Source organism: Misgurnus anguillicaudatus, chromosome 10, assembly GCF_027580225.2.
Source record: "Misgurnus anguillicaudatus chromosome 10, ASM2758022v2, whole genome shotgun sequence".
Lineage (NCBI taxonomy): Eukaryota > Metazoa > Chordata > Actinopteri > Cypriniformes > Cobitidae > Misgurnus > Misgurnus anguillicaudatus.
This window is the reverse complement of record NC_073346.2, coordinates 37382635-37395625: the sequence shown is the minus strand read 5'-3', so window position 1 is coordinate 37395625 and position 12991 is coordinate 37382635. Positions and strand designations below refer to the sequence as shown.

The following is a 12991-nucleotide window of genomic DNA, read 5'->3' as shown; positions in this document are numbered from 1 at the left end:
GTTATTGATCCATATTAGAACTTCACCAACATTTCATATCTTCAGATCAAAGTTAATAACATTTTTTTACTAAGGCCTATGACTTGTGATGTTGTTTGTTGTCTGATATATCATTGTACAGCACATTGGTCAACTGTAGTTGTTTTTGATTGTGCTTTATAAATAAATTTTGACTTGAGACTTGAGTATGTACTGTCACAATATATGATTACGGACGCAGGGTTAAGTCCTGGCTGTAATCTTCACAATTACAGGCTTGATACAAAACTCTTTAAAACGGTGGCCTTTGTGTCCAGGGCTAAATCACCTTGGCAGACAATAACCAGTGGCTGTTAAGCTCTTACAAGAACGCAAAGCAACCATGTGCCGTATTTTAACTTCAGGGTGAATCAGTTCACAGCAAAAACCCATCGATAAACATTGCTGCTGTCCACATCTGTGACTTCTCATTCAGTCTGCAGTGGTGTGTAATGAACTGTGTTTGTATTTATATGTGTGGATGGAAATGCATTTCACATCTCAGTTCGTACTGTATTATCTCCATTTCTTTTTCCTGCAGGTTTCAGACAGAACTCAATTATGACTTTTTGGAGGTTCATGATGGGCCTAATCTCCTCTCGCCCCTAATCGCCTCTCTAAACGGCACCCAGGTCCCTCAGTTCCTGTTCAGCAGCGGAAACTTCCTGTATCTTCTCTTCACCACTGATAACAGTCGCTCCAACAGCGGCTTTAAGCTCTTTTATGAAAGTGAGTCGGCCGTTTTTTTACCCCGTGTGCCTTTTCCCTGCGACATGATATTTCAAACTGAATCGTATCAGTCTCTCCACACAAGCAAACAGCTTGAGGATTTCTCTTTGGAACCTTCTCGCTGTATTTTTTTAATCATGCTCTTTCTATTTATATTTCTCCTACTTTCTGTGTTCTGTATTGACAAATACTGCATCCATATTGCAAAACCTTTTGCAGCAAAGCTGTTTACAATGTTGCATGTGGAATAAATCTGTAACATTAGGAAAAGAAGAAACATTAGGAACGGAAAATTCGATAAATTAAATTTAAGTACAATGATGAACGCTACTGAAAAGACCAGCTAAAACCAGTCTTAGCCGGTTGGCTAGTCTTAATTGGTCTCCCAGCCTGGTTTTAGCTGGGTGGTTTAGCTGGTCAGGCTGGGAGACCAGCTAAAACCAGCTTACCCACCAGTTTGACCAAGCTGGAAGACCAGCTTTGCCAGACTGGGAGGACTCTCTTAAACCAGCTTTTTCCATCTTAGACCATCCAACTAGCTTAGCCAAGCTTTTAGCCTGGTCCAGCTGGTTTAAGCTCAACCAGCTGATGTTTTATATTCACAAAGATAAATGTTGCACAGTTAAAAAAACAACAATATTAAACTTAAACTAAAATAGTCATGTTACACAGCAAATTTGTGTTTTTGTTTCAGCTTTTTGTATTCATTGTGCTAAAACTTTGGCTGCATTCAGAGATTGCATTGATGTGTGATGTTGTTTTCAGGTGTTACTCTGGACACACATTCATGCTTGGATCCCGGCGTGCCGGTGAATGGAGTTCGCTACGGTAAGGATCTGTCCATTGGCTCGGTGGTGTGGTTTGGCTGTGAGCCTGGCTATAGACTGAGCCATGAAGAGCAGCTGGTGTGTGAGGAAAATCACTGGTGGAGTCGCCCGCTGCCCACATGTGACGGTGAGCTTCTGTTAGACCTGTCTATCATACATTACACACAAACTCTGTTCAATCAATTAGTTCTCAGTATAGCCGCAATCCGTAACGCGTGCTCTCTATCGCCATCTCTGTTTGAAATTTACAATTGCAGGATACTTTACGTACATACACACTATACTGCAAATAAAGGTGCTTTATGATGTCATAGAAGAACCATTTTTGGCTAAATTGTACCATAAAGCACCTTTAAAGGTCCTGTTCTTTCTGTGTTTTTAATGTGTCGCAATATAACACGTGTTCATGTTTCACGTGTAAAAAAACTCAGTGTACTTATCTCTATAGTGCTGTTTTTACTGTCCTAAAAACGGGCTGATGTCTTCCTTATTCTATGAAGTCCCTCCTACAGAAATACGTACACTGCAAAAATGATTTTCAAGAGAAAAAAAATCTTAGTATTTTTGTCTTGTTTTCAGTAAAAATATCTAAAAATTCTTAAATTAAGATGCGACCCAAACCGACGCAAGAAAATAAGTGTAGTTTCTAGACCAAAATTTTCAAATTTAAGTGATTTTGTGCATAAAACAAGCAAAAAATTGGGTAAGCAAATTTTTCTTGAATCTTTCTTGAATTTAGTGTTTAAGAAAAAATTTCAAGATTTTTTTGCCCATTGGCAGAAAAATACTAAGAAATTTTTTTTCTTGAAAATCATTTTTTTGCAGTGTGGCATTTCCCATGAAATCTGACCGGACAGCTTAACTTATTCATCATTGTTATAGACTGTTTCAGCAGCAACAACATAAACAAATGACTTGACTAAATGCAATTTCTGGTAGACGTCCACATATACTCAAAATAACACCAGCATCCTTTTACAGTAGTTCATTCTAATAAGGGAAATAAATGACAAGTAAATTACCTTCATTCATATAACATATCAAACCCGTATCAACTATTACACTGAGCTAGCGTTACTGTATAAACTTAATGTATACAATGTAAGCTACAGGTCCTTGAATTCTTGCCTGGCTGCCAAACCTCTCCACACAGTTGTGATCTATGATCATCGTCTCGCCTTGTCTTTGGCAAACCAAAACATTTTATTTTCGACAACGTATTTGTTTCGGAGATCAGTTTAGCCATTAGCCAGACTGAAAAATAAATACAGACCAGAAGTTAACTTTGATTCAGATGCGTAACCACGACAGCGGTTCGATGAAACCGTCTATAAGCTTACTATTGTGAAGAAAGGAGACTATTTGTTCAATAAATCATTTTTTTCCAAAAATCCAAAAACCTTCAGAGTGCAGCTTTAAAGGTGCAGTGTGTACATTTTAGCGGCATCTAGTGGTGAGGTTGCGATTTGCAACCAATGGCTCAGTCCACTGCGTACCCTTCGCTTTTGAAACGCATAGAGAAGCTACGATAGCCGCCACCAGAAACATGTCATTGTCGTAGACAACTTAGTAAAAAAAGTTTGTCCGTTAAGGGCTTCTGTAGAAACATGGTGGAACAAAATGGCGACTTCCACGTAAGGGGTATGTAGATAAAAACATCTCATTCTTAGCTAATAAAAACATAACGGTTCATTATAAAAAGGTCTTTATACACCCCTGAAAATATAGTTTTGTATATTATTTTGCATTTCTGTCAAGAGATCCTTTTAAAAATTACACACTGCACCTTTAAGGAAAAAAAATCTTCATTGATTGAATTTTGTAAAAAGTAAAGTTAAAATTAGTAAAGTTGGGATGTCATCTTTAATTGAGAAGGACAATTATTAAAGATAAATTGTTAGATGTATGCCTACAATTAGAAAGAACAATTCAGAAGATTAATTAAAAACAAGTCTTATCTTACACGATTTTGCTTCTCAAGGTTAAATAGATCTTGTTTTACGGATGAATATATGAATATTTTCACTGGAAAACGGCATATTGTCTGAAATAACCTTCCTGTCCAAGGCTTGAATCTTGCTCAACACCAGAAGTGTGTATTAAACTAAATGGGTTCATTTGAACAGAATGTTGCACAATAGTGATGATCGCATGTCTGGCTCATTTGGCTTATTGGATTTGAATGACTCTCTCAGTATGTATGAGCTGAATATGAAGGGAATATTTTGGGGTTCGTCACAGTGCTGGAAGGAAACGACTGTCAAACAGACTTTGAGACTCGGGCAGATGTTGAGCCTCAGGCTGTAGACACTTTTATCATCTCATGGGGAACACCGTTGACATTCATTATCATTAAAGGTGAAGTTGTGGTGAAACTCTCCATGCTTTCTTTCAATTCTGAACTGCAGGCGTTAGTTTAGTCTTTAGCTTAGGAAGCAATAACAATAGCTGAATGCCAGTTCACTTAAAAGGGTCATATGACGTTACTAAAAACATATTTTGTGTAGTTGGTGTGATGCAATGTGTTTACGTGGTTTAAATGTGGGGTGAATGATTTTTGAAAAACACTTTGGAAAAGTCAGGCCAACTATCAAAACACACTTGTAGCCAATCAGCAGTAAGGGGCGTGTCTACTAACCAACATCATTGCGTGGGTTGCGTATGTGTGGGGCGGGTCTATTCATTTGATGAACCCGCCCCACACATACTCAACCCAGGCAATGATGTTTGTTAGTAGACACGCCCCTTACTGCTGATTCTATTGGGGTAGGGGCATGTATGTTTAGGTGATTTCAAATATCAACATTGGCTTTCAGAGATCCCGCCTTTAAGGTAAAAACATACATTATTTTCCACATACTGTACATTATTATTGCTTGTCTATGCCCCGCCTTTCTGAATTGTGTCAAATTTTACAAAGCTCATCGTTCTGAAAAGCGCAGTGAGCTCTGATTGGTTATAAATCATTGTAGTTGGCCAAATGGCTCAGGCGTATGATGGAAATGTTACTCATAGGGTTGTAACGATATTTCACGATTCACGTTATAAAACGTTTCCGTTATCGATTCTGAATCGCAAAGCCAATATTTTGCACAACTCTTTCATGTACTACTACAGCTATTTGATCATTAGAAAGTCCTTATCAATCTAAAATCACAGTTTGATTCGTTTATAACATGCATTTGAAAAAGCAACACTCGTCAAACATAATCATAATACATATATTTTATTATCATAAAAAAATACCTGTAAATGTTTGAAGAACAGCGACATAAACATACTTATACATTTCCTGGAGCTGCCTGATAATGGTATTTCTTCTGTGGCGCACATTGACTTTCTGCACGAGAGCGCCATCTGGCTTTTGGGTGTAGCGGCATTTTACCATAATTAATTGAGAAGCATAGCATAGAAAGCATATTGTTACACCCCTAGTTACGCCCCTTACCAAAACATGACGGCGGCAACAATACTACAACGTGAATACAATCTTTTTTTCGCATATAGATTTGCGCGGTGCAAATCTTCCAACACTGTGCCGTAAATATGTGGGGGTGTTTCGAATGAGGTGTTTAAGAAAGGTGTGCATGAGCCTTCATTTTTATAAAGTATATATTTTTGGGTTTACGACTTTAATTTTTCGACTTTATGGGTCTTCTTTATGCACGGACAACTTTTAACACTCCAACGACAAATGAAGCAATTGCGATATGATATCAAAGTACCGTGAGATCAGACTGCTTGTTATGCTTGCTCTCGTGGCACAGTAATGTCACTCGCAAATCGTTCTGTGCAACGCCGCATTAAAAGAAAGGTCGCCCCCTAGTGGTTTGGGGGGCACTGTATATGCAAATTTTAAGAATGCTTAGTATTAAAATTCTGTTTTTGTCAGTAAGGGAAATCATTATTTGACTGGTAAATGATAAAGAATGATTTGCCATTTTATTTATTGCATTGCAACAGATTGACAGATTGAAAAGCAGACATGCTATTTAATCTCTCCACTTTGCGTCGTGCCGCATCACCACCTTTGGGTGTGCATTATTTTCTTATATTTCATTGACTTGTCGTCAATTATTCCATATGTAACTTTTGATACTTTGCATTAAAGGTGGCCCTCCTATTGACTCTGACCTATCGGTGTGGCTCTCAATAAAAAAAAAATAGTGAAGACCATTGACCTAATGCATAAATGTTAATGTAAGATAGCTTGCTAGGTTTTGCAAGAGAATCTACAGATAACCCCACTGTATATATCACGATTTTAGGTTGTGTGTATGTTTGAAATAGTATGCATAAAATATGTGTTGTTTACAGTGGATTGTGTGCATGCTTTTTGAGCTAATAATATTACCCATAAGTCCTTGCTGTGCAATATAGTTTGTGCTTGTTCTGTTTGAGCTTTTTCTACTGTAGGAAAACAAATGCAAAGCTACCACAGCAGTTTTAAAAAGTACGAACCTAAAAATAAAACTGAATTTTCTGGAGCTAAATACAGCTGGATGTGCTTACATGCAAACAGACCCTATGGGATAAAGCGGTCTGCATCATGATGATAAAGTAGTTTATCTTCAATTCAGTCTTATTGCATACTCAAGCATATACAGTACTTGATTAAAGGTATGTGAATTGGATCTCTCTGGGTTAATGAACTGGTCACCACAGTTTTTTGTAGATGAATCTAAAGGGCACTATTAAAATTTTTACTTGTATTTTTCCAGCTAAAGGGCACTAAGCACTATCAGAGCACATGAAAATAGGAGCATTTTAAAATTACCTGCTGTGCAGGTTCACGATGTTGTCTGCGATTGTGACTAGTGTTTCTCATTAGAGGGTCGCTGTTGGTCTTAAATGTTTTTTTTCTGTGGTTTGACCATTACTCAAGATCTATATTTCTCCTTAATCAATATCTTAAACCCTGGTGAGATAATGCTACAAGCTTATTTCATTTAGTGGTTTGTAGGAAACACTGTGATAATGTTTCTGCGGACACATTGAGTTGCTCTACAATTGATGTGTGTGCCCCGAGGAAAAGAAATGAGAGGGTCTACCAATGCCCTAAACTATACAAAGTATACATTTCATATCTTTTCTCTGATAGCACATATTTTAGATTGCATTAGTAATACATAGGGCTCTCAAGTTTTATCAGCAGTTTGGAATGAAATTGCATTTGTTCACTCAAATTTTGCATCAGCGGCTCCTCGGCCCACCCAATTCTCTCAAGTTTTTGATGGTAGTTCAATTTTATCTATTGTCCATACAGTAAGTGACCAGCACAAATCACAACAATCTGATAAAAGACAGACAAATTCATCCTAAAACATTTGTGCATTGATGCCTCACATCGTGCAGTTTGTTTAGGAGTGTGGTGTGGAGGTCTGGATTCCCGAAAAGGATTCTTGTGGTGCAGGATTAAATTTCAGAGTAAACATCCTTTGACAAAACAGCATATCTGCAGTTCATCCGTTCTTACTGACCACCTGTACAACCATTGTGATGAGCTGATCGGTATTGAAACCGTCTTCAGTAAAGTTATTTTTTGCACGGATGTTTGAAACAGTTTGTCGAAAATTACATAATTTGTCAGTAGGGAAAGTATCTGGGTTTTGTTTATGTCATATATTGCTTGGATTTTTAAGTAATAAGTCCTATTTAATAAATTTTTTTCTGTCACATTTTGCATCAACCATAAATGTGTTTAAAAAAATTCTGCCCTGTAAACCTGGCAAGTCTTTGCATCCCGGTGTTGCAACGAGTGCCCCTTTTAAAGAGAGCGCATTTAGCCATTGTGTTCGGTTTTTGAAGGAGAGATGCTAAAATGGTCGTCGAAACATTCTTTTGTTAAATAGATGTTGGATAAATAGTTTGGTTCATAGTTAATTTCACTGCGCACTATAGTAACTATAAGCCAACGTTTTCTCTTTATTCATATTTTGCTAATAATTTAAAGGGATAGTTCACCCAAAAATATAAATAATGTCATTAATGACTCACTCTCATGTCGTTCCAAACTCGTAAGACCTCCGTTCATCTTCGTAACACAGTTTGAGATGTTTTATATTTAGTCCAAGAGCTTGTTAAACTATACTGTCCATGTCCAGAAAGCTAATAAAAACATCATCAAAGTAGTCCATGTGACATCAGTGGGTCAGTTAGAATCTGTCGAAGCATCGAAAATACATTTTGGTCCAAAAATAACAAAAATGACGACTTTATTCAGAATTGTCTTCCCTTCCACGTCTGTTGTGAAGCGTATGCGCCAGACTAAAGCCACGTGACTGCAGTGACACGGATGACATGTTATCCTCAAACATGTTTGCAAAGTAGTTTTTTTCAAACTTACAGTGTGGGTCTCCCTCAGACTGTAAACAAAGCCCGGGTGCACACACAAAAAAAAATCAGCTGGGGTGCACCAGATAACACGTCAGCCGCATAGTACGTCATGTGACTTTAGATGCTGAATAAAGTCATAATTTTTGTTATTTTTGGACCAATGTGTATTTTCGATGCTTCAACACATTCTAACTGACCCACTGATGTCACATGGACTACTTTGATGATGTTTTTATTACCTTTCTGGCCATGGACAGTATACCGTACGTATATTTTCAATGACCCAGATAGCAAAAATATCCGCATAGCTTCTTTATGCCGCCAGCCCCAAGCTGTCGGCTATAGGTGCGTCCCGCTGGCGGGGATGAAACTTTTGCCGGCGAATACGTCACTCTGATTTGTTGCGAGATGCCGCCAGCATGCAGCCGGCGGACCGACTGCTTAATTTATGCAAAAGCGGCTGCTGCGGCGGTCCGCCGTCAGACCTGTTTGCGATTACGCCCTTATGACGCTTACTGCCGCCAGAGCACCGCCGGTGGTCCGCCGACTCATTGCTATCTGGGGAAGGAAACGATTCAGGAAACGAGATCAAAATTTTGTGGGATCCGTCGTGTTGGGAAGAAAACCAGCGGGTGAGCACAAAGTGAATTTTAAGCAGGTGCGGGTGGGTGCAGAATAAAACCTCGCGGAAGCAGGATGAAAGAAAGTCCCGTGCAGACCTCTAGTGGGCTGTTACTAAAGTGAATAGACTTTTGATGTTTGCTTTGGCTACAATAAAACTAAAAAGTGGCTTAGAAAATTAAATATTGTAAAAACTTTGGGGTTGACTCTTTTTAAGCTACCTCTTACAGTAACATTAACTGTACAGTACAGCCTCCTTGTAGCAACGTTCTGACAAGCTTTGCATTGCAGAGTTTTACTCAGAAAAGGTCAACTCTAATTGAAAAAAAAATTCAGTTATCTTATTTCCTTTGGTTGAAATGTTAAACTTGGCAGGTGTAAAATATTTGGAGTCTCATAATTACTCTCATTAAACTTTCAGTGGTATTTTCCCTTCTGGTGAAGGTTAGTTTGTGTCCCGGTCAAGCACCTGAGCTGAGATCTGTTTTAATGACAAAATACAGAGCACTAAATATAATATAAGAATGGTTGCATCTGTGCACGTATGTAGTTTCTGAGGCTTTTAAGATTCACTGGATGTCTTCCTGCAGCTCTGTGTGGAGGTGATGTGCAAGGTCCAGAGGGAATCATCCTCTCTCCCGGCTTTCCAGAGCTCTATCCCAACTCATTAAACTGTACCTGGACTGTGGAGGTCAGTCACGGCAAAGGTACGTAACTGAGATACCGCACATTAATCGTTATGTGCTGTCAATAAAACATGATGCCTGTCCTCTTGATATGAGAGCTGTACAAGCTGCAGATTGTACTGTATTCGGATCAGTCTTTATCTTAAATGTTTATTAACCTATCTGTCACATGATGTATGCATGTATGTGACTCTTTAAATGTTCAAACTGTAGAGTAATGCTTTGACAAACAAATACCTCAAATTCAGGCCAGTTTTGCTGTGTTTGGCAGGTGGGCTTGAGTTACAGTGTTTACTTTTTGGGGACTTGACTTTGTGGTGGAATTTCAGCAATTACCTGATAGATTGAGACGAGACAGCATAAATGCTTAAAGAAGAACAATTTAATGTTTTACTTGCAAGGACTTCCACATACAAAGCAATCAAATCAATGTATAGCAAAAGTCACTCTCTCTGCCCTTGCTGGGCTTTTTATAGGACTAGTTAACCCAAACATGCATCCTTCGAAAGCAGATGTGTATGCAACTCTCTCTATTGCCCCAGACTATTGTTGTTATACAGTAACTACTTTCTAATGCATTAATATAAGACAGAATAAAATAAAATTAGAATAAGAAATCACTTTAGAAAATTCCCATTACAACTTGCGAATGGTTTACCAGTAACGCACTTCACCTTTAAAGATGTGAAAGGCATGAAATGAAGCGTTTCGTGATTTGTCACACCATCTTTATAGAAACTGTGTGCATTAAAATGTTCACCAGAATTATAATCGTACTCTCTTGAACACCACTTACCTTTGATTAGCAATAGGTAGCAATTACAATTAGCATTAGCGAACAAAAATGGAAAACTGAGAAAGAAAACCATATAAAAAAAAACATTTATAAATAGTGATATTTATGTGCCATGTCAAGCACCCATGACTTTAAATTTTATTGGACTGCAGTGTTTTTAATGCAAATAGTCAGTGTTTAATTCATAGACATGTTTATCTGACATTTTTAAATATCCTCACAGCGTATTTTAATATTTTTATCCTGTATAAATCGTAAATGTAGTAGGGGAGAGTGGGGCACAACCTAGCGCTTTTTGGTTTTTGCTCAATCATTCAAAAAATATTTGAGTTTGATGAATTATATTTTTACACAAGCAACACACACATCTCTGCTACAAATGAACATTTGAAATTTGTTTTTATTGCTTACAATTCTTGGACAATTACACCAAACGTGACAGAAGTGCAAACGTTACAACTTCCCAATAGGTGGGGTTAATTGTAACAGGCAGGAGGTTAGTTGTAACACTTGCTAAAAATTAAGTTTGCAGGCAAATATTTCAATACTAATTTGTCTGTATACTTGAAGTGGATATTGTTTATATATCTGTCTATAATAGACAGGTATCCACACTGTATTCATTCATCCAGCCCTTTTCTAAAAATAATTTAATTATAAATAGATACAAATGTCTAAATATGTGAGAAAAAGCAGCACAATACAAAGTTTTTTTTTTTTTATTTGTGACCCAGTCTGTAATAATAACCATACTGCAGTTTTAATATCAAATTCTGAGATAATGAGCATCAATGTCTAATTTTAGCCATTCATTCAATTATGATTCCAATCTTTGACGTGACCTTATTCAATCAATATTAAAGATATGAAAAAAAATACATTTGACAAATGATTTTTGATAAGACAGGCACATTTATTTTGTTGGCAGTCAGCAATCATTCAGGTGTATCCTATTTAAAACAACGGCAAGAATTACGCTAACGTTAGCGGTTTTCATTTCGTAAGTGCTGAGGGGTTAGTTACCGTATAACACAGCGTTACAATTAACCCCACTGGTTTACATTTTTTCAAGCCCACCAAAAAAGCTGCGAAGAGCTGCAGCCGATTTTTAAAATTATGCTATGTTTTAGTCAACAAGACAGATTAATATGACATAGCATTGGATTTGGTGTCTTACAACCCACCTTAGAAACCAAAAAAAAAAAAAACATTACATGGCACCAAAACACTCGTTCATCAATAACTCTCTGGAAAAATATTATACATTTCCAATAATTTGGAAATTTGGAATTTTGACAGCATTAAAAAAACGCTCAACCTTGTGCAACAATGTAAACAGTCCCGTGTTACAACTAACCCCGCATTAGCTTTTGCCCCGCGCACCCCTAATATATGTTTGACTGAATTGCAGAAATTTCCTTACAATGCCGGGTTGTTTCAACCCAAGGTTGGTAAAATATGGACAAACTCAAAAACTGGTTTAAATTGATAGAAAGTAACCTAACCACATATAGGTTAGCATAAATTAATTTAAACTAGGGATGCACCGATATATATCAGCCAATAGTTGCTATCAGCAATTTTACCCACTACTGAACATCGACAGACTGTTTAGAAATAGTTAATGATAAGGGCAGATTTTATTCTGGAAATCAAAGGGGGCAGAAAAATGCATCATAACTCATACAGTGTGATTATTTGATCTATTGGTTGGGTTTGTTCATATTTTCCTTAACCATGGCCTGAAAAAACCCAAAGTGTACTCTGGTGCTAATATGACATTTAAATGAATTTGGATTAATGAATAATATCAATTTATCATTGAAACGTGATAAAGTTCTTTTCTTGTATCTATGATGACATTACGATGTAAAAACGCTTAGTGTCAGATGTCATCATCTGATTTTCCCCCTTCTGCTCAGGAGTGCAATTCACATTTCACGCCTTTCACTTGGAGGATCATCATGACTACCTGCTTTTGACCGAGAACAGCAGTTTTGTGCGTCCCCTTGCCCGGCTCACCGGTTCACAGCGACCCCCGCCAATCAACGCCGGCCTATACGGCAACTTCAAGGCACAGCTTCGCTTCATCTCTGACTTCTCCATCTCCTTTCAGGGATTCAACATCTCTTTTTCAGGTACAGTAGGAGAAAAGCTGCATTGCACGTTTACCGTATGCATTGAATATCCAGATGTTGTCCCACAATGCATTGCAGTTAACTTGTTTCCATTACCTGATCATTGAAACGGTATACTTTGCATACTATGTAGTATGCAGTGGCTAGTGTTGCATTTATAAAATAGGTCATACTATAATTGCTTGTAAATTTCTTTTACGTAAACAAAATGAGTCCCATAAACTCTTAAACATTACCGTTTATTACAAATGGGACAATTTATGGAAGAATACAGTTAGTTGGTTTACAAATTATATACACAACTTTGCCCCGCTCATATTTAACAATAAAACCCAGCTTTTCTCATTTATTTAAAGTGTAACATTTTACATCCGAATGCTTTTGCTAATGAATCGAGATATTTACTGGCCCGTAGCATTTTTATTTTATTTGCAGAAACAATACTTGTGTAATCAGGGGACAAAATCCGAGGTTATTCCAGGATGAGAACGACCATCGCCGTCCGAGCCTACATGTCTGTTTCTATGAAAAGTCACGGCACCAATTAGATATAGATGCTGCGCGGTACATTGATAAAACGAATCGATTGGCAACGGCTCAAGTTGCGTCTCAGTGGCATATTGAAAGTCAAGGATTTATCAGCAGTGCCCACGGTCTGCACGTCATACTTCAGGAGCTGAACTGCTGGTGATATCAGCTCTCGCTTCGGGCTGCGTTTTTCCATTAGTCACAGATTCCCCATCGGATCGTCCTTCTGCGCTGCATGGCCACCACCGCACGCCCAGCGGGTCCGGGGTTAAACCGACCTACCGTCTAATGGAATTAGTTTATCCACTATTT

General features: G+C 37.8%; 1 protein-coding gene across 6 annotated transcripts in view; it reads left to right on the top strand.

Moving 5' to 3' along the window:
* Window positions 1-12991, top strand: part of csmd3a (CUB and Sushi multiple domains 3a) — a 489960-nt gene that overhangs the window by 161406 nt on the left and 315563 nt on the right. For all 6 annotated transcript variants that reach the window (XM_055211335.2, XM_055211334.2, XM_055211332.2 and 3 more), the window contains 4 exons: window positions 560-747; window positions 1513-1701; window positions 9122-9238; window positions 11936-12151. In XM_055211335.2, coding sequence (XP_055067310.2) covers window positions 560-747; window positions 1513-1701; window positions 9122-9238; window positions 11936-12151 — 710 coding nt within the window. The remainder of the gene's footprint in view (window positions 1-559; window positions 748-1512; window positions 1702-9121; window positions 9239-11935; window positions 12152-12991) is intronic.